At 35.4% G+C, this 23,899-nt stretch overlaps 1 protein-coding gene across 1 annotated transcript in view; it reads left to right on the top strand.

Moving 5' to 3' along the window:
• The window catches only part of LOC123657028, a 72,566-nt gene that overhangs the window by 47,392 nt on the left and 1,275 nt on the right, over positions 1–23,899 (top strand). Inside the window, exons 5-6 of the mRNA XM_045592629.1 lie at positions 21,954–22,055; positions 23,577–23,749. Of these exons, the coding sequence (XP_045448585.1) occupies positions 21,954–22,055; positions 23,577–23,749 (275 nt within the window). The remainder of the gene's footprint in view (positions 1–21,953; positions 22,056–23,576; positions 23,750–23,899) is intronic.

The raw sequence follows: 23,899 nt of genomic DNA, 5'->3' as shown, positions 1-23,899 counted from the left end.
AAAAACGAGTGTGCTTTAGACCACACGACTGAAGTAAAACTTCGCGTAAATAAGTACGTAAGCTTAATTAAAAAAAAAAGACAGCTGTCAGTTAGAACTCGCGACTTTACTGATTGATCACGATTACAGATGATATTTGACTCCTCAGCGTTACTGTTTCACACGACTTCAATCCTCAACAAATTTTTTTCATACCACGGTATATATCGTTTATTAAGGAATAAATACGTCTAGCACATTATACTTACGCTTACGTTTCAGCCTGTAATGTCCCACTGCTGGGCATAGACCTCTTTCCCCATGTAGGAGAAGGATCAGAGCTTAATCCACCCCGCTGGTCTACTGCCGGTTGGCGGATATATTCCCTACTATGACTAACGATCGCTATTGGATGTACATGACAGCTTAATGCTCTCCGAGGCACGGTAGAGAGACCCACAAGGACTTACAACCAGACCGGTAATAAATATTTGTATAAACACAAATACATCCACTCCGAGCGGGAACAGAACCCATGACCGTCGGTGTTTAGGCGCCACCGACACGGGCCACGCACCTACACCAGAGCGGTCGTCTCACGATACTTACCCAAATATAACTAGCTGCGCCACGCGGCTTCATCCATGTAATTTCTATGTGTTATTCTAGATCTCCAGCTATCTATGTACTAAGTTTCATTAAAATCGGTCAAGTATTTTTTGCGTGAACGTGTAACAAACATAAACACATGTTTATCCATCCTTCCTTTACAATATTATTAGGATAATTCCACGCAACATCACTTCGCGTTCTGTTAACTTTTACATACATATACAAACTATACAAATATATTTCAAAATATATATGTTTAACGCGTCAACGAATTATGAAAGAAGTTCGATGGAGGCGCGTCTAACGCAATTATTTACTATTTACTAGAACATCGTTCACGACTTGAAACTAAACAAACACAAATACATTTACGAAATACCACAAGGATAATTCTGAATATTAACTTATAATTTACAAAATGATATAATAGGAGAGCGGACGAGAATATTTGTTTTAATTAGTGTTTCAAGATATGTCTATCTTTGTATTTAAACACTAACGCTAATACCACTGCTGGGCATAGGCCTCTTTCCCCATGTGGGAGAATGAACAGAACTTATTCTACCACGCTGCTCCAATGCGGGTTGGGGGATATATTCCCTACTATGAGTAACGATTGCTATCAGGTGTACATGATAACAACAGGGAACGACGGCTTAACGTGCTCTCCGAGTCACGGTGGCGAGATCAACATAGACTGCACAAACAACCACGGCAAACATCTGTATGGACAATACAAATGTTTGTCATGTGCAGGGATCGAACCCGTAACTGTCAGCACAACGGCCACAAACCAGTGCTGTGACCGTTGCGCCAACGCGTCATCGACATTGTAAATGCAATTATTTAATTATTATTTATTGCACAGTGCACTTAAATATAGACAAAGAAGGGATGAGTGGTATGAATATATCCAGTATGCTGAAAACATAATAGATCTATGCATGCACTGCTAGTGTTTTAAATACCCTTCCGACTTTCATTTTTTCTTTCAGTTCTAACTGGATATGCATGGCGTCTTCTGAACACGTCCATTAACTGGCACATTGTCTATCACCACTCAAAAAAGTTTTAGATAGAATTGCTATTATAGGCTAGATATCTTTGTTATTTATAGTTGTAACTAGCTGTCCCGCGTGGTTTCAAACGCGTTAATTTCAAGGGATAATAGCCCACAGCCTTCTTCGGTAAATAGGCTATCCAACGAAAAATATTTTTTCGTTATGAACCAGTTGTTCTCAGGATTCATCATTATCATTACAGCCTATACAGTCCACTGCTGGACATAGGCCTCCACAAGTTTACGTCAAAAATAACGTGAACTTATGTGTTTTGCCCATAGTCACCATGCTGGGCAGGCGGGTTGGTGACCGCAGGGCTGGCTTTGTCGCACCGAAGACGCTGCTGCCCGTCTTCGGCTTATGTATTCTCAGAATTAGCGCGTTTGAAAAAATAATATAAATATATCTCAAAAAGTACTGCCAGATCTCAATTAAAAATCAACGAAATCGGTCCACCCACTAAAAGGCCTAAGGTAACATACATAAAAAAAATACAATCGAATTGAGAACTTCCGCATTTGAAGTCGGCTAAACATACTAAAGACGTCTGGAACTGTGTTCTGTGCCCCAAACCCAACACTGATTTTCAGTGATATTCTCTTTCGCTTTTGACGAGTGGCAACAAGTATATTTTATTAATTACTATAATTGTGTGTTGCTAGCAAATGAAAAAAACCGACTTCAGTTATATCGAAAAGTAATAGAAACGTAAGTAGACGAAAACATTAAGAAACGCACTAGTTATCACTATGATTTTCGAAGGTTAACCTCGATATCTCTGAGATGCCATCATCAGATCCTGGTCTCCTTATCATGGTACTATCCTTAGGATATCTCCTTTTCAACAAAAAAAGAACCATCAAAATAAGTTCACAACCGACGAAGTTATCCACGAACACACATAAAATGTATCGGTTTTTGAAGTCGGTTAAAAACTAATCTAAAATCTACAACTAATATTATGATCAGTATTATCAATGGACTGTCGAGATAAGAATGTAGTTTTGAAGTGAGGTGCAACTGCCATACAATCGGCATTTAGCAGGTGAGGTCGGCCAGAGCGGAGTAGCCGCGCACTATCTGATTTCGACACCGCATGCCTGTGTGTTTCGCAAGCTATATGTAATACACAACACAGACACACACTACACTGCTCTCGGGTTGTTGGCCGTGACTGACAATTAATTTAAAAAATATACATATATGCATACTAGTTAGGTCTATTGGTTTTACCCGCCTAACTTCTAAGGAGTTTCAAGATAAAAAAAATTACATGTGATATTTTATCTGGTACAAAAGTGAAAAATGTGTATTTTATCTGTGTGAATATTATAATTTTTGTGTAAAAACGTCAAAGTTAGGAAGTTCTTGCAAAGATTAAACGTTATATCTTTACTGTTTATTTGATTGACTAAGATTTTTTTTTAAATATAAGAAGTATGGAACTCACACATGTTAAACAGAACGACAGAAACAAAATGAAAGTATATAGTACATTCTCTTCGTTGTAAAATCTCAGAAATTATTATGAAATAAATTTGCAAAACTTGCAAAAATGTTCGGTATTACAAATATATTATGAAAACATCTAGGATAACATTAATAGTCGATTTTTAAATAATTAAATATTTGTCGAAATGCGAGTATAACCGGGTGGAATGCATATGCAAGACCTACATCGATTGAGAAAGTAATGTGACATGCGTTAGACATGCATGTGTGACGTCATACACGCACTTCCGATTTTTTATTACCTCGACCGACGTAAGAATGATAATTATATATATTCGTATGAGCTATTTACGTATTAACAACCTAAAAAAACCAAGTTCCTATGCTCCATTCATTAATTGTAGTACAAAATATTATACGTTTTTTTAATAACTGGGTCGGCAAACAAGTGTACGGCTCACCTGATGGTAAGCGATACCGTAGCTTATAGACGCCTGCAACACAGTAGTGCAGTGCTACCCCCAATTCCCCCCAGGAGCTCTGGCCACCTTACTCACCACAGGAACACAACACTGCTTGAAAGCAGTATTATTTAGCTGTAATCTTGTGTAATCTTGTGTGTGTGTGTGTGTGGGTCGAGGTACTTCCCCAGTTTGACATATTTGGAAATTTCCTGCTGTGCCCTATGTCAGTTAAAACATACGTGTTCAATTAACACGTACCACGAGTTACCAATCCTTCTTCTTTAGCTAATTTCCGACCTATTTCCATATTGCCTACTCTCTCTAAAGTTTTTGAATGCATTGTCCGCAAGCAGTTCTCTTTCTTTTTATACTCTAATGATCTTCTCAATTCACATCAATCTGGCTTTCGTCCAGGCCATAGCACAACTTCGGCTCTTATCGACGTAACTGATGATATTCGCTTAGCCATGGAGAATAAATCGCTTACAATCCTTATACTTATTGATTTTAGTAATGCTTTCAATTCTATCGACTTCGATATCCTTCTTGGCGTACTAAAATCTATTAATACTTCTTTATCCGCGTTAGCCTGGTTTGAATCCTATCTTCGGAATCGTTCACAGCGTGTTCAAGTAAATACATCGTATTCCAACTGGTGTAACCTTACTGTGGGAGTTCCCCAAGGTGGCGTACTTTCCCCTCTTCTTTTTTCAGTTTTTATTGACTCGATCACTAAGGTCATATCTTCCAAATACCACTTATATGCTGACGATCTGCAAATTTATCGCCATTGTAAGTTACATGATGTCGCGTCTGCTATTATCTCCATCAATGATGATCTAAGGCGTATTACTGAATGGGCTGATAGTTTCGGTCTTACTGTTAACCCGGGAAAGACTAAAGCATTAATCGTAGGTAGTAAACGCATTCGCTCTCGACTTGATATAGCTGAACTACCCCCTATTACCATCAACGGCGTTCCTATTACTTTTTCCGACTCGGCTAAGAACTTAGGTGTTGTTTTTGACTCCAATCTTAACTGGAATGCTTATATCAATGAGATCAGTCGTAAGGTATACTTTTCGCTCCATTCTCTAAAAGCACTACAAAATTTTTTACCCTTCAAGACTAAAGTTTCTCTTGTGCAAACTCTCATACATCCGATCATTGATTACGCCGATGTCACTTGCTTAGATACCACCGAAGAATTGCTTAACAGACTTGAGCGACTACAAAATTTATGCTTGCGTTTCATTTTCGGCTAAAAAAAATATGATCATGTAAGTCACTTTCGTAAACAGCTTCAATGGCTACCTATCCGCCATCGTAGAAATTTTAGAATACTTTGTTTCCTTTTTAAGACTCTTTTTAATCCTCGTTCTCCTTCGTATCTACGGGACCGCTTTTCTTTCTCTCACGACGATGATTCTCAGTGCAGATCACTTAAACGTTCTCTTCTTCAGATGCCCACCCACCGTACCGATTTTTATTCTTACTCCTTTACTGTACATTCCGTTAGACTTTGGAATTCCCTACCATATGAAATTCGCGATTGCAAAACACTATCGCTATTTAAGAAAAGAGTTAGAAAATTCTACCTTAATCAATCCTAGTCTAAAATCAATTTAATTAAGTGTCCTTATGCGTATTGGAATTTATTATCGTATGTATTATATTATGTATCGTATATGTGTATGCGTGTATGTATAAGTATCGTATTATTTGTATCTACGTGTGTATAAATTATTATGTATTTATTTATATATTGTATAATTATGTATTTATATTATATTTTTATTATGTATATGTTTAGATTGTACACGCTAATTTTGCGACTGTTTTATAAGTTTCCTGTAGCAGGACTACTGGAAGAGATTCCATCATGGGATAAGTAGTGCCTTTGTACCAGCATTGTTTATAAGAGCTATTTCCTTTTGCTTTCCTAGTGTACATAAATTGTTAAATAAATAAATAAAATAAAAGTAACAGTTACTATACAGATCACTTATAAATAGGTTCTTTATGCGAAAGAAAATAAACCCCTGGCATATCACAAATAAATAATACTTCAAGTTAGGAAAGGATTGGAAACGCGCTTGTGATCCGTTGGCTATGGTATTTATGGTTACCGCTTTTTTTTTTTACACAACTAGGTCGGTAAACCAGCGTACGGCTCACCTAATGGTAAGCGATTACCGTAGCCTATAGATACCTGCAACGCTTACAATCAGTTGGACTGTACGTCCGCTTACCAGATTAAAGATTTAAAAAATATATCGTTTTCATAGACAGATACATCCTTTTTCCATTTTTAATCTATTAATAATTATTTATTTATTGTAATAAATGTATATACATAAAACTAATCATTTACTATCAATAAGTTAGAAAGTCGGAACGGAAAAGATTACGTAAAAGCGTTATGGCGTCTGCGATTGATAAAGCTATGAGATAATTATTATATCACATAGAAAAGGTTTCCCGTCTCATCTTGTCGTCTCGTTGGACGGATGACATGTTAAAAGAAAGTTTTCAAAGAAGTTGAATATTAGCTTTAGATAGTTTTATAAGTCGTTCGTTTTTTGTTTTTTATATTATTTTCTTAGTAGCATTTTTAAAAATTAAAAAAATGTATATTCGCCAACCCGCAGTGGAGCAGTGTGGTCGATGCTACGATCCTACTTCTACGTGAAGAGACAGGCCTATGCCCAGCAGTGGGATGTACAGGCTGAATCGTAATCGTACTTATATTTAAAAATTGGTCTAATATTATTTAACATTAAATTAATTTTAATTTACTCGTAATTCACACACACACACGCACAAATTTATTATTTAAAAAAATATAATAAAAAAGTTCTTACACACACTTTTTTATTATATTTTTTTTTATTAAAAATAAAAAAAAATCAACAAAATAGCTCTGTTCTGTATTAAAAAATGAAAGTATGTAATTTATTATTCAAGACGTATCAAACGGTCCAGTTCACGTGGACAGTATGTTAATCTGAGTATGGTAATGTACGACCCAGTTGGCTCCGTGTGAAGTTATCTCTGCCAAGAGGTCGCGGGTTCGAATCTGTGACGTGATCGGAGTACCGTATGTAATTTGAATTTTTGCATAGATTATAACACCTTAACATTGATTTCTATGGAATATATTGCACATTAATAATGTTATTTATGGGTTAATTTTTAAAAGTATTTTAATGTGAAAGTCTGTGAGGATCATGTTTATTTGATGTCCTGCTCAGAATCTGGAGTAGTCACTGGGTACCTCGACCTTACAGAAGATCACAGCTAAATAATACTGCTTTGTGAGTGAGGTGACCAGAACTCTTGGGAGGGATTGGGGATAGAGTCAGCAATGTGCTTGCAATGCTTTTGGTGTTGCAGCCGTCTATAAGCTACGGAATCGCCTACCACCAGGTGAGCACATTTGTTAGCTGACCTAGTCCTAACGCTACTATAAACTAAACGGGTTATAATGTGATTGGGTAGGTAGACAAGAGATGGTCAATTAATCACGTGATGATGATGATTTTAGCAAGTTTTTACCCCCCGCTAAGGTGATATTTGGGAAGAGTTTAGGCTACCCCTCTCTAAAACCAACAGCCATGTGCAAATAAAATTAAATCTTCATAATATCACCTTCAAATACCGGTATAATTTGATTTGATTTTGGAAAACTAAGCATCGTGACATAGACATCGAGAACGAAATACAGGTGATATCTCCTTGTATCCCCCACCCCCTCTCCTTGTGATATTTCCAGATCTTTATCCAAACCTCTCCCTTCAAACTTAGCAAAATATACAGAATATCTTATATTTGTATTTTATATCGATATTATCAAAAATGTTGCAATTTTCGCAGGTAAAAAGCCATGATAAACAGACGATTCATTAAAAACTTTTTCACTTAATGAATTTAATATTTAAAAAAAAAAAACTAAACGCAGTCTTTTTCAGTACACAAAATAATTAATTCATCAAGAAACGGTATAATTCACATTTTATTACGGAAATTGTATGTGAGTCATAAATGAACGAAACGAAATCAAATTATATAAAAGATAGACTTTCCAAACGGAATGTACGTAGCGTTTATGTACATTTTAGTATTTTAAACTATTTCCAGCTAGCCGGCCGCGATTTTATATATTTAAAAGTTATGTTCAGGAAATTTGTTGAACAAACGTAACATACGTTGCTTTGCTAAATGAGAATTTTCCTTTTTCCTCTTTCTCTGTGTAGGAGAAAGGTTGGAACTTGTTTCCACTGCGGGTTAGCAGATAATGCTATTGGAATACAATTAAAATTACAGATTATGTTCTCAACTGACCAGTTTTGTAGCAGCTGTTGAAGCACCAAAATTAAGTCTTTTTGACGTGACATCCAATAAATCGATGAATGCCGACTGCATGCACGGAAAAGGATGACTTATTGCCGTTACGTTAATTGTACGCTTGCGCCGCATCTATCTCTCTTCCACTCCACCAAAAAACCAACTTAAGCCAACTCTACTGACAACTATTTTTTATTCATTTATGTATGTTGTACATACATAACATTATATTTCCAATGTCCAACTTTGCGCTAGATTTCCTTGCACAACTGTTGTCACCAATCGCACGCATCTGTCAAGATGTTCACATACAAAGTGTGAGTTACGACACCAGGCGTGTATGCAACATGCAACCACACTTCAAATGCCAACTTGAAATAATGCATTGGAAGCGGTTTTATTATTTGGGCGCATATTTTAAAAATCATTCTCTATAGCTTTTTTTTGCTTGAAGAACAAAAATTATAGTTCTACTAGCTGACCCCGCAAACGTTGTTTTGCCATATATGTTATTAACACTCTTAATCCCCCCCCCCCTTATAACTTAGAGGTATGAAAAATAGATGTTGTTCGATTCTCAGACCTACCCGATATGCCCACAAAATTTTATTAAAATCGGTCGAGCCGTTTCGGAGGAGTTCAATGTTTAACACGATGACACGAGAATTTTATATATTAAATGCTAATTTCTTTTTTTGGCTAGTCATTTTTGTGTAGAACAGCAAAAAAATATTTTGTTTTAATAATGTAATTTAAAAGTATACCCAATTATTTACATTGAATTTTGAAGTAAATTTACGTAACAATGTAAACGTTAATAATAGTTAGCAAACTTAATTGAGTGAAAATGTATTTAAACAAATTATTCAGTTATTAGTTTCAATGAACAACACATTCGCACTCTCATAGACATGTTTAATATGTTGGAAAGTGGCGTAATGACGGACAAACACTCTCCCATAAATCACAGCTTTTCACCGCCCTGAGTCGAGACCCAGCAGTCACGTGCGAAACTAAATTTTTCAGATATTATGCTGCTTCTCTAAAAACATACCTATTAGAGAAAAAAAATCATAGACTAAAACTTAATAATGATTTGTAGATTTTTTAGCCGCAACTATTAGATGGAAATGTCATGTGCTAAAGCTAGTTTTTGAGGTTATACATTGTAGTTCTATTGATGTTTGTAGGCCGTAAATGAGCACATTACTCTCTATTGAAGCAGTAATCGAAAAATGCCTTTAAAACGTTGCTATTCCTTAAGTAATTAATATAGAATATTATCTCTTCATATTTTCAATCTTTTCATTAATTTCAATTTATCATAGGCAAAGGCTTAGACTTTAGTCTGAACAATTTGCAAATCTTTGTATATAATCAGAAAACCATAAAATAGGCTGTTTGTATTACGATAGTAAACCATCTGCTGCAATGTTTAATCGTACGCTAGACACGTCCGAGAAATTTACGTGAACACTCGCGAAGTAAACGAGTCGCCGACCCACTCGAACGTTCGCTAACGAGAGAATGTGAAATGTTTGAGGAGACATTTCTAAGGCGGTAGTGTAAATATTCCGTTCATATACCTTTTAGAACTTTAGGCGAATGGTCTACGCGACAGCGATCTTTTGGGTCAGGAGCCCTCACAGGCGTTCCCAGAACCTCGCAATAATGATCATCACAATCGGATCAAAAGTTTCAGTACACATAGACGACAAACATAAATTTTATAATTATTTATATGAACAGCTATAAATCAATGCGGTAAGCAACTGCTGTCAGTGTTAACACTTAACATACGCAGACCGCAGAGCGTGAAGGATAACTCGTGAACAGCGTGCGTTGGAAAGAATCATAGCGATAAATTGATACCTGTGTTGTGTAACTAGTATCTCTTGTATTACATACTAGACGTGTCTCGCGGTTTCTGCTGCGTGTGTGTATGCTTACTCGTATTACGGGCCGATCCATAACTTACGACACACTAATTTCACGATTTTTGGACCATTCACCCGTTCTTTTTTTCTCCCATTTAATCACATTTATTTGACCCCCTACCCAGTGCAACGTGCAACATATTATAACGTCTCAAATTAAAACATCAACTTTGACATAATTTTTATTTCTATTTAACTAACAATTAGATATAAGCATTATAATTTTGGACCTTCCCTTTGTCACACATTGTCAAACTCGTCGATAACCCCCCCCCCCCCCCCCCCCCCCCTCACCCCTTCCATGACGTATGACGTAATGGTTTTTCGTTTTATTATATAATTTACTAATCAGCCTGTATCAAGCCATTGCTGGGCATAAGCTTATTCTTCCATCGTTAGCGGATATTGTACCTATATATTACTAGCTGACACCGCAAACGTTGTTTTGCCATATATGTTATTAACCCGCTTAATCCCTCCCTTATAACTTAGGGGTATGAAAAATAGATGTTGGCCGATTTTCAGACTTACCCGAAATACACACAAAATTTCATAAAAATCGGTCCAACCGTTTCGGAGGAATATGGTAACTAACATTGTGACACGAGAATTTTATATACAAGATAATACAATCTACACAAAATAAGTACAAACAATAAAAAAAAGTTCTTAAAACACGCGTTTTGTGTTTAAATTAAATGTATGCCAACGATATACAAATAAAAACCTGTTTAATTACTCAAAGAAATATTTATAAAACCTACATTTTTTTAATTTCGTTTCCTTTTTTTGTAATAAATATCAGTAATAATTAAGCGTCATTAAAACTAAAACAACTCCATTAAGCAATGTTATTTGAAACACGAAGCGCTCAACGTATTAAATAAATAAATTTAATTTTGTAAAACTAATTACAGAGATCTTGTGTCAACTCCGTCAGATAACTGAGGGAACTTGAATTAATTAATTTCATTCTTTCACGACGCCGTGTAGTACTTGTTCTTTCCAGTGGTTTCGCCTGAGTTTTATATATTCATTTAATATTTATATTATTTTTTGATAAATAAACATAGAAAAAATACATATATAAATATGTAATCACAAATATTACACCCAGACTTAGCGAGAATCGTACCAATTGCGCCATAACAAGTTTGCGCCAAATGTGCTAGTCAGTTATCCTCAGCTATTGTCAAACTTTCGTTGGCGCAATGGTCATAGCACTGGTTTGTGGCTGTTGCGCTGGCGGTTGCGCGTTTGATCCCCGCACATGACAAACATTTCTATTGGCCATGCATGTTGCCGTGGTCTGGGTGTTTGTGCAGTCCTTGTGGGCCGCCCCACCATGCCTCGGAGAGCACGTTAAGCTGTCGGTCCCGGTTGTTATCATGTACACCTGATAGAGATTAGTTACCTGTTACTCATAGTGGGGAATATATCTGCCAACCCGCATTTGAGCAGCGTGGTGAATTAAGCTCTGATCCTTCTCCTACATGGGGAAAGAGGCCTATGCCCAACTGTGGGATATCACAGGCTGAAGCGTATTACCAACACCTTTCAAGTATATAGGGTAGAGTCGATAGTAATCGATAGTAGTTTGTTTCTAATAAGAATCACTAGGAAGCGTTATAATAATTTCTGTACAACAAGATCACTATAATTTTTATTTATTTATTTATTTATTTTATTTTATTTATTTTATATATTTATACTATAATATCACTTTACATTGGATTAATTAATTAAAAGTAATATAAATTTAATTTGTAAAGTGACGATTAATAAGTGCTCTTCGGCCTACTTGGAGGTAATTTTACTTTAAATTGCTTCGGATGGAAAGAAATTTGCAATTTTTAATCAGGTTTTTTTTTTGTGAGTTTTCAAAACAAAACCTACATCAAAATGCCTTCAAATACTTAAATGTAAACTAAATTTGTAAATCGGTGTCTCGAAATAAATTAAAAATGTAGAAAAAACAATCATACATACATATAATCACGCCTCTTTCCCGTAGGGGTAGGCAGAGACCACTTCTTTCCACTTGCTACGATCCTTACATACTTGTTTCGCTTCATCCACTTTCATTATTCCCTTCATACATGCTCGTCGGTTTAGGGTACTCTTGACCTGGCCTTTTTTCAAGACATCCCCGATTTGGTCTTGAAATGTCCGCCTAGGTCTACCCCTTCCAACACTTCCACTCACACTCGCCTTATACACTTTTTTCGTCAGTCGTTCTTCATTCATTCTCTCGACATGACCAAACCATCTCAGCATACCTTTCTCAATTTTTGTCACTACATCTTCTTTCAGACCACACCGTTTCTTTATCTCACTATTTCTCATCCTGTCACTCAGTTTAACTCCTATCATACTTCTTAACGCTCTCATCTCAACTGCATTTATTCTGCTTTCATGTCTCTTCTGCCATACCCAACTTTCACTTCCGTACATGAGTGTCGGAAGCAACACCCTCTCATGCACAGCCAAACGAGCCTTTTTAGACACCTTCCGACTGCTCATAAAGGAGTTCAAAGCTCCGTTCACCATGTTTCCTGCATTCACTCTTCTTTCAATATCACTCTCACACTTTCCATCTCTTGTAAACTTCGAACCCAGATACACAAACTCATTCACCTGTTCAATTTGTTCATCTCCAATCACGATATTACAGTCTGTCACTAAACCGAAAAAAAAAAAACAATCAATTCCTAATAAATCAATTTGTATTTTTATATATTTTGCTAGACCATCGTTTTTCAGTTTCTAACTGCTTTTGTTTGTTAACCGACTTCCAAAAAGGACGAGGTTTCTCAATTCGACCGTATATATTTTCATTTTATTTATGTTTGTACGCGGATAACTTCGTCGTTTATGAACCGATTTTGCGGATTCCTTTTTTGCTGGAAAGAAGATATCCCAAGGGCGGTACCATGATAAGAAAACCAGGATCTGACGATGGCATCCCAGAGAAATCGAGGGAAATCTTCGAAAATCGTAGTGGCGACTAGTGCGTTTGTTAATTTTTTTCGTCTACTTACGCGGTATTACTTGTCGATGTAATTGAAGTCGGTTTTTTTCGTTTGCTACCCACAACACAAAACACAATTATAATATTTTGTTGTTGAATGTCAATAATAGCAACACTAGAGAAACAGGTGGCCTTCGAACTTCGTGAATTCCTTAACAACTAATTTATCTTAATTTAGACATCAAATAAATAAATATATATATAATCTATTATGCGTGTATATTGTAAAGGTTTGATTACTAGTTTTATTTTTTAATTTTTTTTTATTTACCTTGTAAACTTACATGTTTAAGTTTACAAGTTGTATTTGCTCTTTTTTTCTGTTGTTTCATAGCTTTTTATTTAAGAAAGGTCAGGCTAATAGGTAAGGCTAGGCTTTAACTCATAGTAGAACAGTTACTGAAAACGTTTTTCGATCTGGTAGAACGACACGTAGCTGTTACAAACATAAATACAACTCCAATAACTAGTGCCGAAGACTTGCAATCCTTCATAACTAAGATGTTTCTATCCGGAAGAGTTAACCTGATACCTAATATACTCGTCTTAACGAAGGTCAAGTCATGGATGTCACAGATAACATGATACCTGACATCCGGTGCAATGAAACAGCTGTTCTTGACAAGTCGGTAACGATGGCTGTAACTTCAGAAGATTCACTGCACTACGAAATCATATATATCTACTAGCTGACCCCGCAAACGTTGTTTTGCCATATATGTTATTAACACCCTTAACCCTCCCCCTTATAAATTAAGGGTATGAAAAATAGATGCTGGCCGATTCTTAGACCTACTCGATATGCACTCAAAATTTAATAAAAATTGGTGTAACCGTTTCGTAGGAGATGTTAACTAACATTGTGACACGAGAATTTTATATATAAGATATTTTGTGAACAATAAAGAATGTCTTTATAAAATATAGTACCTACAAGTTATAGTAAAGCTTCTGATGTGACAAAAAAAAAACGTGTGTCAAAAAAGTCGTAGGAAGGTAGGCCAGTGTGATTTGTCCTACCGGCAATGATCACGCGAAAAAGGTCGTAAGTGCCATGCAAAGCGCGTCGCTTACGCGTTTTAAGCAGTAATCTGTCTCATTCTCTCCTCACAGCATCAGCTGTTGATAAATGAATTATTTAGGTCTTTTAAGCATTTGTAAGTGAATGAGAGTAGAGTATAATGAAAGTTACGGCAACGTAGTGGCACCGTTCACACACGTACCAACGTACTCCGCCAGATATTGTAATTGTATTTTATAAAATTGGGTTTCCTTTACATTATTAAGATCTAAAAGTAATACATGATTCAGATTTAAGAAATATAGTTGCAATTGTAAAAGATTTTGTAATGTAATTGCTAATTACACCTCTATCTGTGGATCTCTGTACTGTTTTAGCATTTCCGTCATTTAAATATCTGCTGAAGATCTGTACTACGACTGGGGAAGAACATCGTATTTACAGAAGATCAGCGCTACATAATACTGCTTTCAAGCAGTGTTGTGTTCCTGTGGTAAGTACGGTGACCAGAGCTCCTGGGGAGTTTGGGGGTAGGGTCGGCAACGCACTTGCGATACTTCCTGTGTTGCAGGCGTCTATAGGCTACGGTAATCACAATCTGTGATCTGTTCGTTTGTTTGTCGACCTAGCTGTATAAAGAAAAATAATTTACTTATCAACGTTTGATCTCCTAATAAAATTATTACTTATTATTTAATTCACTAACAACTGACGGACATTTTATTTCATTATGTTACAAATGTGACGCCGCGTTGGCGCAACGGTCACAGCCATGGATTGTATCTGTTGCGCTGGCGGTTGCGGGTTCGATCCCCGCACATGACAAACATTTATATTGGCCATACAGGTGTTTGCGCAGTCCTTGTGGGTCTTCCCACCGTGCCTCGGAGAGCACGTTAAGCCGTCGGTCCCGGCTGTTATCATGTACACCTGATAGCGATCGTTACTCATAGTAGGGAATACATTTGCCAACCCGCATTGGAGCAGCGTGGTGGATTAAGCTCTGATCCTTCTCCTATATGAGGAAAGAGGCCTATGCCCAGTAGTGGGATATTACAGGTTGAAGCAGGATGTTACAAATATCTCAACTACTTAGCCTAGTTTTTATTTCAATCTATTTAGGAACGATTGGCGTATCCGCTCAGGTTTAATTACTCGTATGTGCAGCAAAAACTAAAACTATGCACTTTTTTATTCCTAAAATATAATTTATTCATGCGTCAGGTCTTGCAAATGACCGACTTTCAGAGAAAATTGAAATTTTGACTCGTTCTTAAAGTAATGTTGTGAATTCTGGTTGCTGTTTGATTACAGATAAGACTAAATTTCTTTTTTTTTTCGTGTGTCTATGCTGTAGCTTTTACTTAAAATTGAAACATTTTATTTTATTTTCAAACTAGCTGCCCGGACAGACTTCGTTCTGTCAAAAGTTAATACTAATATTTTTTAACCGACTTCCAAAAAAGGAGGAGGTTCTCAATTCGACTGTATTTTTTTTTTTTTTTTTTTTTTTTTTTTTTTTATGTATGTTACATCAGAACTTTTGACCAGGTAGACCGATTTCGACAAATTTTGTTTTAATCGAAAGGTGGTGTGTGCCGATTGGTCCCATTTAAATTTATTTGAGATCTAACAACTACTTTTCGAATTATATCTAATAATGCGTTTTTACTTGACGCTTTTTTCGTCGACCTACGTTGTATTATACCACATAACTTTCTACTGGATGTACCGATTTTGATAATTCTTTTTTTGTTGGAAAGGGGATATCCCTAGTTTGGTACCATGATAAGGAAACCAGGATCTGATGATGGGATCCCAGAGAAATCGAGAGAAACTCTTGAAAATCCGCAATAACTTTTTACTGGGTGTATCGATTTTGATAATTTTTACTTTAATCGAAAGCTGATGTTTATCATGTGGTCACATATAAATTTTATCGAGATCTGATAACTACTTTTTGATTAATCTTTGATAACGCGTATTTACTTGACATTATTTTCGTCACCTTACGTTGTATTATACCTCATAACTTTTTACTGGGTGCACCGATTTTGACGTTTCTTATATAAATTAAAAGCTACTATTCGTCACGTGGTCCCATTCAAATTTAATTGAGATTTGATTCGTAATTTGTGAGTTATATCTAATATTGCGTATTTACTTGACGGTTTTTTCGTCACCCTACGTTGTATTATACGTTATATCTTTTTACTGGGTGCACTGATTTTGATCTTTTTTGTATAAATCAAAAGCTAATACTTGTCATGTCGTCCGTTTTAAATATGATTGAGATATAATGAGCAATTTTTGAGTAATCTTTGATGACACGTATTTACATGACGATGTTAAGACGACTGTGGTCATGTTCAATACTTTGCCACAACGCCATCTATCAAAATGTTATGAAATTACTTCGTTCACTATCGATCAAATTACAATATTCCACTAGAGTAGAGAGTAGCAGTTTATTCGTTATAAATATATTTGAGCTTTTAATTTTTGAGTTATTGCTAATACTGGGTATTTACTTGGCTATTTTACGTTGACCAAAGTTATATTAACCTCATTACTATTTTACTGGGTGGACCGATATCGATGATTCTTTTTTTAATCGATAGGTGGTGCTTGTCATGTGGTCCCATTTAAATATAATTGAGATTTGACTCGAACTTTTTGAGCTATATCTGATATGGCGTATTTACTTGACTGTTTTTGGAGTTTTCTCCTTAAGAATCGATTTTCATTTAAGGCCCCGGAATGAAAAAATTGAACAGTAAAATCTACTGAACGAATGACCTTGTTAGAGATGGCGTTCAGACGTTTTCTAATAACGCAATTAGGTTCCGATAGATGGCGTTATTGCATTCATTTATTTACAATTTGATATAGTAATAATATATTTCTTAGACTAGTAAGCCTTTTTGTGCCTATTTAGACAGTTGATCTGAAGGGGTAAACTCCAGTCGTGCATCGGAGCTGTGTGAAAACATGAACATTACATATTTTTAATAAAAAAGACATAAACCGTAATTCAATATAAATCCGCTTCAACTAAAAAACCCGCCGTAATAAGCGATGTCAGCGCTTCGCGCGAATCGACGACGGGCCTTTTATGAAATTTTTGCCTACAATCGCTAACAAAATGTTAGAAATAACAGTAGGACATTATATAATTCTACAATTTTATAATGTCGCGTTATATGGAATACGAACAAAGTATTACTATTTTTTCGTCGATCTACGTTGTATTACTCTTCGATGTAATTGAAGTCGGTTTTTTTTTCGTTTGCGAGCAAACACAATTATTATTATTATTACTTTTTTTTTTTTTGTATTAAAACCTTTCCGTGGGCCTCAAGGCATACAAAAAAATAAATAAGCCGAATCGGCCGAGCCATTTTCGAATTATACGCTTAGCAACATTCATTTTTATTCATATGTATCAGATGTACAAAAACAAAATTTTCAATTGAAACGAATTCGATTACTAAATAAATGCCAAAAAAAGTCATTCTCTTCTTTCGTTATTGAATACAAATCCTACTAAAAGCAGAAGACGAACGAACGTTTTCTTACGAAATTTTACGATTCTTTATTCCGAAATATTTCATTATTATAAACTGTTAACGAAAGAACGCAGAATTAAGTGGTTATCTGGTGAATTCTAAATTGAAGTAAAATTTACCAAACGGAGTAAGATTTGAATCTCGCTAATAACAGCTTGAATAATTCATTAAATGATAAACTCAAGAATTAACTAGGCGTAAGCGTATTTTCTTTGCTATCATTCAAGCAAACAATTAAATATATATATATTTTTAAGTAAGGAAAAAATGTGTAGTTTAAGCATTGCACTTTAATACGTATGTGACCTATATTCAAGCAGTCACGATAATCGTAAACGCTAGTGAAAATATAATTAAAGTTATTAATTATGATTCAGAAAACCCATATTAAACAGAAGTAAAGTAACATGAATATAGCCTATGTGTTTATGTCAGCAGGCTGTTATCTGTAATACTTGCTTTTAAACTTTAAATGAGGTAGGACAGAGCAGGAAATATCCTGCACAAAATATAGAGCAGCCCGACTGGAGTAGTATCTCGACCTTACAGAAGATCACAGCTAAATAATACTGCTTTCAAGCAGTGTTGTGTTCCTGTGTTGAGTAAGGTGTCCAGGGAGATTGGGGGTAGGGTAGACAACGCGCTTGCGATACTTCTTGGATTGCAAACGTGTATAATCTATTATTCGCGGTATTACAAAGGAATGATTAAAAAATATAATTGACATAACGTTAAAAAAATAATATAAATTATGTAGAAGCCTATATTTCATTAATTAAGTTGAGTGCTGCGTTTCTACAACACAGTGGTTGAAACATTACAACATGCGCTCGGGCTTAATAGATCGCTGAGCACCGAACGACAAGTGTATCAAGGCAGTTCACTACCACTACCACTTCTCATTGATCAACTATGTATTTGTGTGTATTGTGTATGTCAAATTATATTACACGGCTAAGGCATTAATGATATTTAGTAGTCATAATAATGTATTGTGAACTAATAATTGAATGTAATCAATATTTTAAACTGAAATTAATTATCTATAGTTCAATATAATAAAGCTGAAGAGTTTGTGTGTTTGTTTGCTTGAACGCGCTAATCTCAGGAACTAGTGGTTCGATTTGAAAAATTATTTCAGTGTTAGATAGCTCATTTATGGAGGAAGACGACCAAAAAAGAAGAAGTCTATATAATTAACTAGTTATAAAATAATTAAAACTTTAAATCAACACATCACGAAAAAAATATATTGAGTTTATGTCATATATTATTAGATTTTGATTAAATTTTTGTGTTAAGTAAATAATAATCTCATTGCACAAGTACAGTTGTATTGACTGAGTTCTTAATTTTGAATTTCTTAACATAACCGCGTAATTAAATTAAATTTTGTTGTGTCAAAGATTACTTAACATTTTCAGTAGATATAATAATTTTTTACTTACATTCTACTTATCTGTAACTTATTGCTGTTTTACTGTTGCAGTAGGAATTTAGAAATAAACATTCTTTAAATATTATTCTGACTACTTTGTATAATTTACGTTAGTCTTTTAAATGCTATTTATTCTTAAATATTGAGAGAACCCTTTCTATCACTTAAAACATTAAAAAAACTATTCATATTATGTTTTTAAAGCCGTTTAGTGACGCTGTATTTCATGCAACATGTTACTAATTTTGTACTAAAACACAGTTTATATATTATTGATTCTTCTCTGCAGAATTAACATTCCGAATCGTTGGTAGCTTTACTTTTAAGAAAATAACCACTTTAAAATCGTAATTTGTAAAATGACGATTCGAAAGTGCTTTTGAAGCCTGTTTGAATAAGTGAGTTTTTGATTTTGATTTTGTTTTTGATTTTGATTAACGTATACATAAGTTTTAACACAAAGTTATAGTGTCTTTAGGCATCTAACAATATCACTAGATCTGTTATTATATTGTATACGTCTTACTATGCTATTTTAAATGTATTTAAGGTTAAATACAACCGCAAAAGCGAGAGGCGAGCCGCATTCCTCGTGTCTTATAGAACACTGTTCTCTGAATAACTAATTCGATCGTCTTGTCAACATACAAAATATTTACGTCACATAGTTCAGATCTTTACCAATACGTAAATAGAATGCGCATTAGATATTGCAAATAAATAGCAATTTTAGAAAGTTCAAATTTTACAATATCAACTTTTGCTGTAAAACTTTTTTACGCACGCTTGACTTTGACTTGGGGAGTAAGCTGGTAAATGCGTGACGAGAGCGTTACGAAAAGTGTGATCGGGCGATGCGAATGGAAGTTGAGAGGGGGATACAAGTTAGTGAAGATAGAAAGAGAAAAAGTTAAGTTTCGTAAGTTTTACTTCAGTCGGTCTAAAGCGCACTCGTTTTTATATCGCTTTTCTTTTTTATAATTTCAACAATTTAATATACTTAATTTATCATTGAACATAAAGTCAAATAGGCTATATTCACAAACATAAAAAAATCTATCAACTACATACATTCACTAGAGATAGATGACACTAATAAGTAATTTAGAACTGACATATAGTTAGAAAAAAAAAAAAAAATAAATCGTTCTTAAACATTAAAATAAATTAAATAATAATTTACAAGTAAATACTTAAACAAATTTCGACTTAATTAATTATGTAGAACGGCAATAAATTATGTCAATAAAAGGCTAAAAAAAAATCTAGAATTGACATTAGTTTTAGACTTATAACTAGTAGAACATTACCTTAGAAATCTACTCAGAATATTTGAAATCAAACATTTAAATGTGTGTCAGCGAGGCGATGTTTGTCTGTCAGTGTGTCAGAATGAGGAAACGAGGAGTGAACGTCCACATTCCTTTGTCCTGGCATCAGCTCCGTGACCGCAGCGCTCTTGTCTCAGCGACGCACGACTGAAGTTATTGTCTTTTAGTGATTACATTTAAATTTTAAATTATTCTTAGGTACAGTTAAATTGGTCACAGTATAAACAGTGTAAATATTGAAGACCGGTTTGTCCGATTGTGGATACAGTTTATCCCGCACATAAGTTACGAATATACTTTAACCGTGGGAAAAACCGTGGTGAATAGGGCAATAGCTGTTTCTCCTCAACTAATCACAACTTTTAGATTTCACATTGGCAAATAGAAATATCTCAAAAATATACTTTAGTTCGATGGTTAAAAAGAATAATCGATGTTAAACTTTTATCTATTGGATACCGCACTCAGCCTGTAACATCCTGTTGGGCATAAGCGGCTAAGAGGCTTCTCTTTCTCCATGTAGGAGAAGAGAGATTCGAGCTTAATTGACCACGCTGCTCCACTGTGGCACTCCAATTGGCGGATAAGTTCCCTACTAGTAACGATCGCTATCAGGTGTCTTTTAACACCCGGGAGTGACGGCTTAACGTGCTCTACGAGGCACGATGGGCAGGTCCACAAGGACAGACATCCAAACCGGAAAAGAATATTCGTACAAATAAAAATATCCATCTCGAGCGGGTGTTTTAGGCGACTACTCACACCACTACACCAAAACAGTTGTTGGATACCGTCATCCGTCAAAAAGCGCTATCCACAATTGCATGGTGAAACAGGCTTTGTGTCAAGTTTGCGAAGTTGATATGTGTCACTATTAACGTTTAAATATTGTCTAATATTATCGATATCATTTGAGTTTTACATTTAAACTACTAGATAAACAGTTAAATCTTTCTCCTTCAAGACAAATTGACTGTCAAAATAAATATCATAAATTACTTTAAGCATTTATTAAAAATTTATTATTATTATTAATTTGACGCCGCGTTGGCGCAACCGTCACAGCACTGGTTTGTGGCTGTTGCGCTGGCGGTTGGCGGTTCGATCCCCGCACATGACAGTTATTGGTATATATGAAGACCCAAATCACTTTTTATCCCAAATTCCTTGAGGAACGGGAATAACGTTGGTGAAACCTAGATCCCAGCTATATTATTATAATGTTTTGTTGAGATGTGAGGAACAGGGTGTTGAGTTCCTCATCCACCATCGCAAAGGGAGACGATGACCAGACGGGTGTTGTATCTGGTGGGCTACTGCCCCGACGGTTGTTGTCGGGTTCTTGTATATATTTTCAATCTTCGGATAACTTTAATATCGCGATGTAGGATACGTCAGTTCTTAGTTCGTATGTTGCGCGATAGATGTCGCTACAATGATAAATATATTTGTAAATTAAATGTTTTTTAGAATAACTCCCTGCCAACCCGTTAATTTCTTTTTCTATAGAGGTCGATTTACTCCGAGGTAGTTAAGTAGAAACTTGTTTTTTTTTTCTAATATGCAAAGCAAATATATCTATCATTTTAACTGAAATATACGGGCAGGTAATGTGATGTAACGCTAATAATTATATTATTTTCGACTATCGATACCTACAATATATTATTTTATGACGTATGATACTCATGTGTCCATGTTTTGTTTCCAGCTGGGACGTGTTCCAGTGAGCATGGTCGTCCCACCGCGGTACGCCACGCTGCCGCTACCGCCTGCTCACTATCCGCCCCTGTACTACCCCATACCGGATACGGTAAGTGTTACTAGCTATAATCATCTCTCGTAGTTATATTTGACTTTGGAGAAGTATATTATGTGAATATGTACTTTCAATTTAACAAATAAATAAATACTTAATTAATATTATGTTATATTATGTAATAGTACCTGGGTGACCGAGCCTAGCTCGGTATTTTTAGTAAATCGTGTGTTTTGGAATTCATATTTAAATTCGAATTACATATTTATAAAATATGAATAATATTTTTTTTTAAATAAAGAGTGCAATTAAAAAAAAGGAAAAAAATAATTGATCAGGGACATTGGGATTTGAACCATGATCTCCTCGGTTGATCCCGACCGGCCGATTTCCCACAGAGCTATTACAACTTTAATGACAGTTGCGAAATTTACCTTCGTATTCTAACGATATTGTAGCTATATTTCACTCCCTAAAAACAGGGATAAAACGTCATTTTCTAAAAATGAATCCTAGTTAGATGGATTTATCTCCCCCGAAACCTCCTATATACTAAATTTTATGGAAATCGTTGGAGCCGTTTCCGAGATTCAGATTATATATATATATATACAAGAATTGCTCGTTTATATTATGTAATATATTATATGTAATATAATATTATGTTAGTTCTGATAATTTAAATGTTACTAAAGATGGAATATTCACTCATAACTAGTTCATAAAGGGGAATTCACGGTCTAAAAAGTATATTGTAAGGCTACAAGGATGTCCTAGCACGACCTAGATTAGATCTCAGTCCAGAAGCACTTATTGGAAATGTTACTGTCATAGCCGCATTTAGCATCTTGAATCGTATTTAGAATTGCTTTTTAAATAATAATTTCGTTGTACGTAATGTATGTGTTATTATTATCAAACTGTTGATGTCTTCAAATGTGTTAATAAAAAGGTCTATTGGCCTTGTCATAAATTCTTTTCTTGCTTTTTAAAGCCTGTTTATTTAAGAAACTGCATGTTACTTTGGGGGAAGTGTGAGGGACAGGGTGTAAAGGTTCGCATCCTCCATCGAAAAGGAATTCTTAGACCAGACGGGTGTTGAGTCTGGTGGGCTACTGCCCCGACGGTTGTTGTCGGGTTCTTGTATATATGTTTTTTCGCTGGGATAACTTTAATGTCGCGGTAGGATACGTCAGTTTTTAGTTCGTATGTGGCTAGAATAGATGTCGCTACATTACTATCAAAAATGTAACAAAGGCTTTTGACAGAGTACTAATGACCAAAAACGCCCAGAAATTTACTCTAGTTACCTTCCTGTTAGACAAAAAAAAAAGCCTTGAACATTAAGGGCAGAGTTTCAGACAGCCGAACTTGTCTAATAATTTGTTGTCTGATAGTCTGTAATATGGAATTTGGTATTTAATACAGAGTTTTGTTAAGATATATTGGTAGATTACTTATCTCGAATCTCTACTTTTTAATTCATGCTCGTGCCACAGCAGGCTGAGGTAATAAGTATCTAATATGGGTTTTCTTTACTTGTAGTAATTTGTTATTTTCATATGAATATTTTAGCGGGTACGGAGACGTCGCTCGCCCCGTCCTGTCCGGTCGGAGCGCAGACGCAGAACTCGGCGGGAGGATGCCCAACTAACGAGGTCTCTGGAACGCATCCACCGTAAGAGACGCACGGACAGAGAGCAACCATCTGTTGACGATCTGAAGAGGACGTACACAGGGCTGGACAGGTGAGTAGAGAAATACATCGCTTAGACCGAATATAAAATCGTCATATAGAAAAGTTTCGATCTAGCAAGTGCATCGTTCCATAGCTTAATTGGCTCGAGCACCGACACGGTCAGTCGGAGATGCAGGTTCGATCCCCGCTGGAACGGTCG

This window comes from Melitaea cinxia, chromosome 10 (genome assembly GCF_905220565.1).
Source record: "Melitaea cinxia chromosome 10, ilMelCinx1.1, whole genome shotgun sequence".
Taxonomy (NCBI): domain Eukaryota; kingdom Metazoa; phylum Arthropoda; class Insecta; order Lepidoptera; family Nymphalidae; genus Melitaea; species Melitaea cinxia.
Note: the sequence above shows the minus strand (reverse complement) of the source record. Positions and strands in the feature narration are given on the sequence as shown.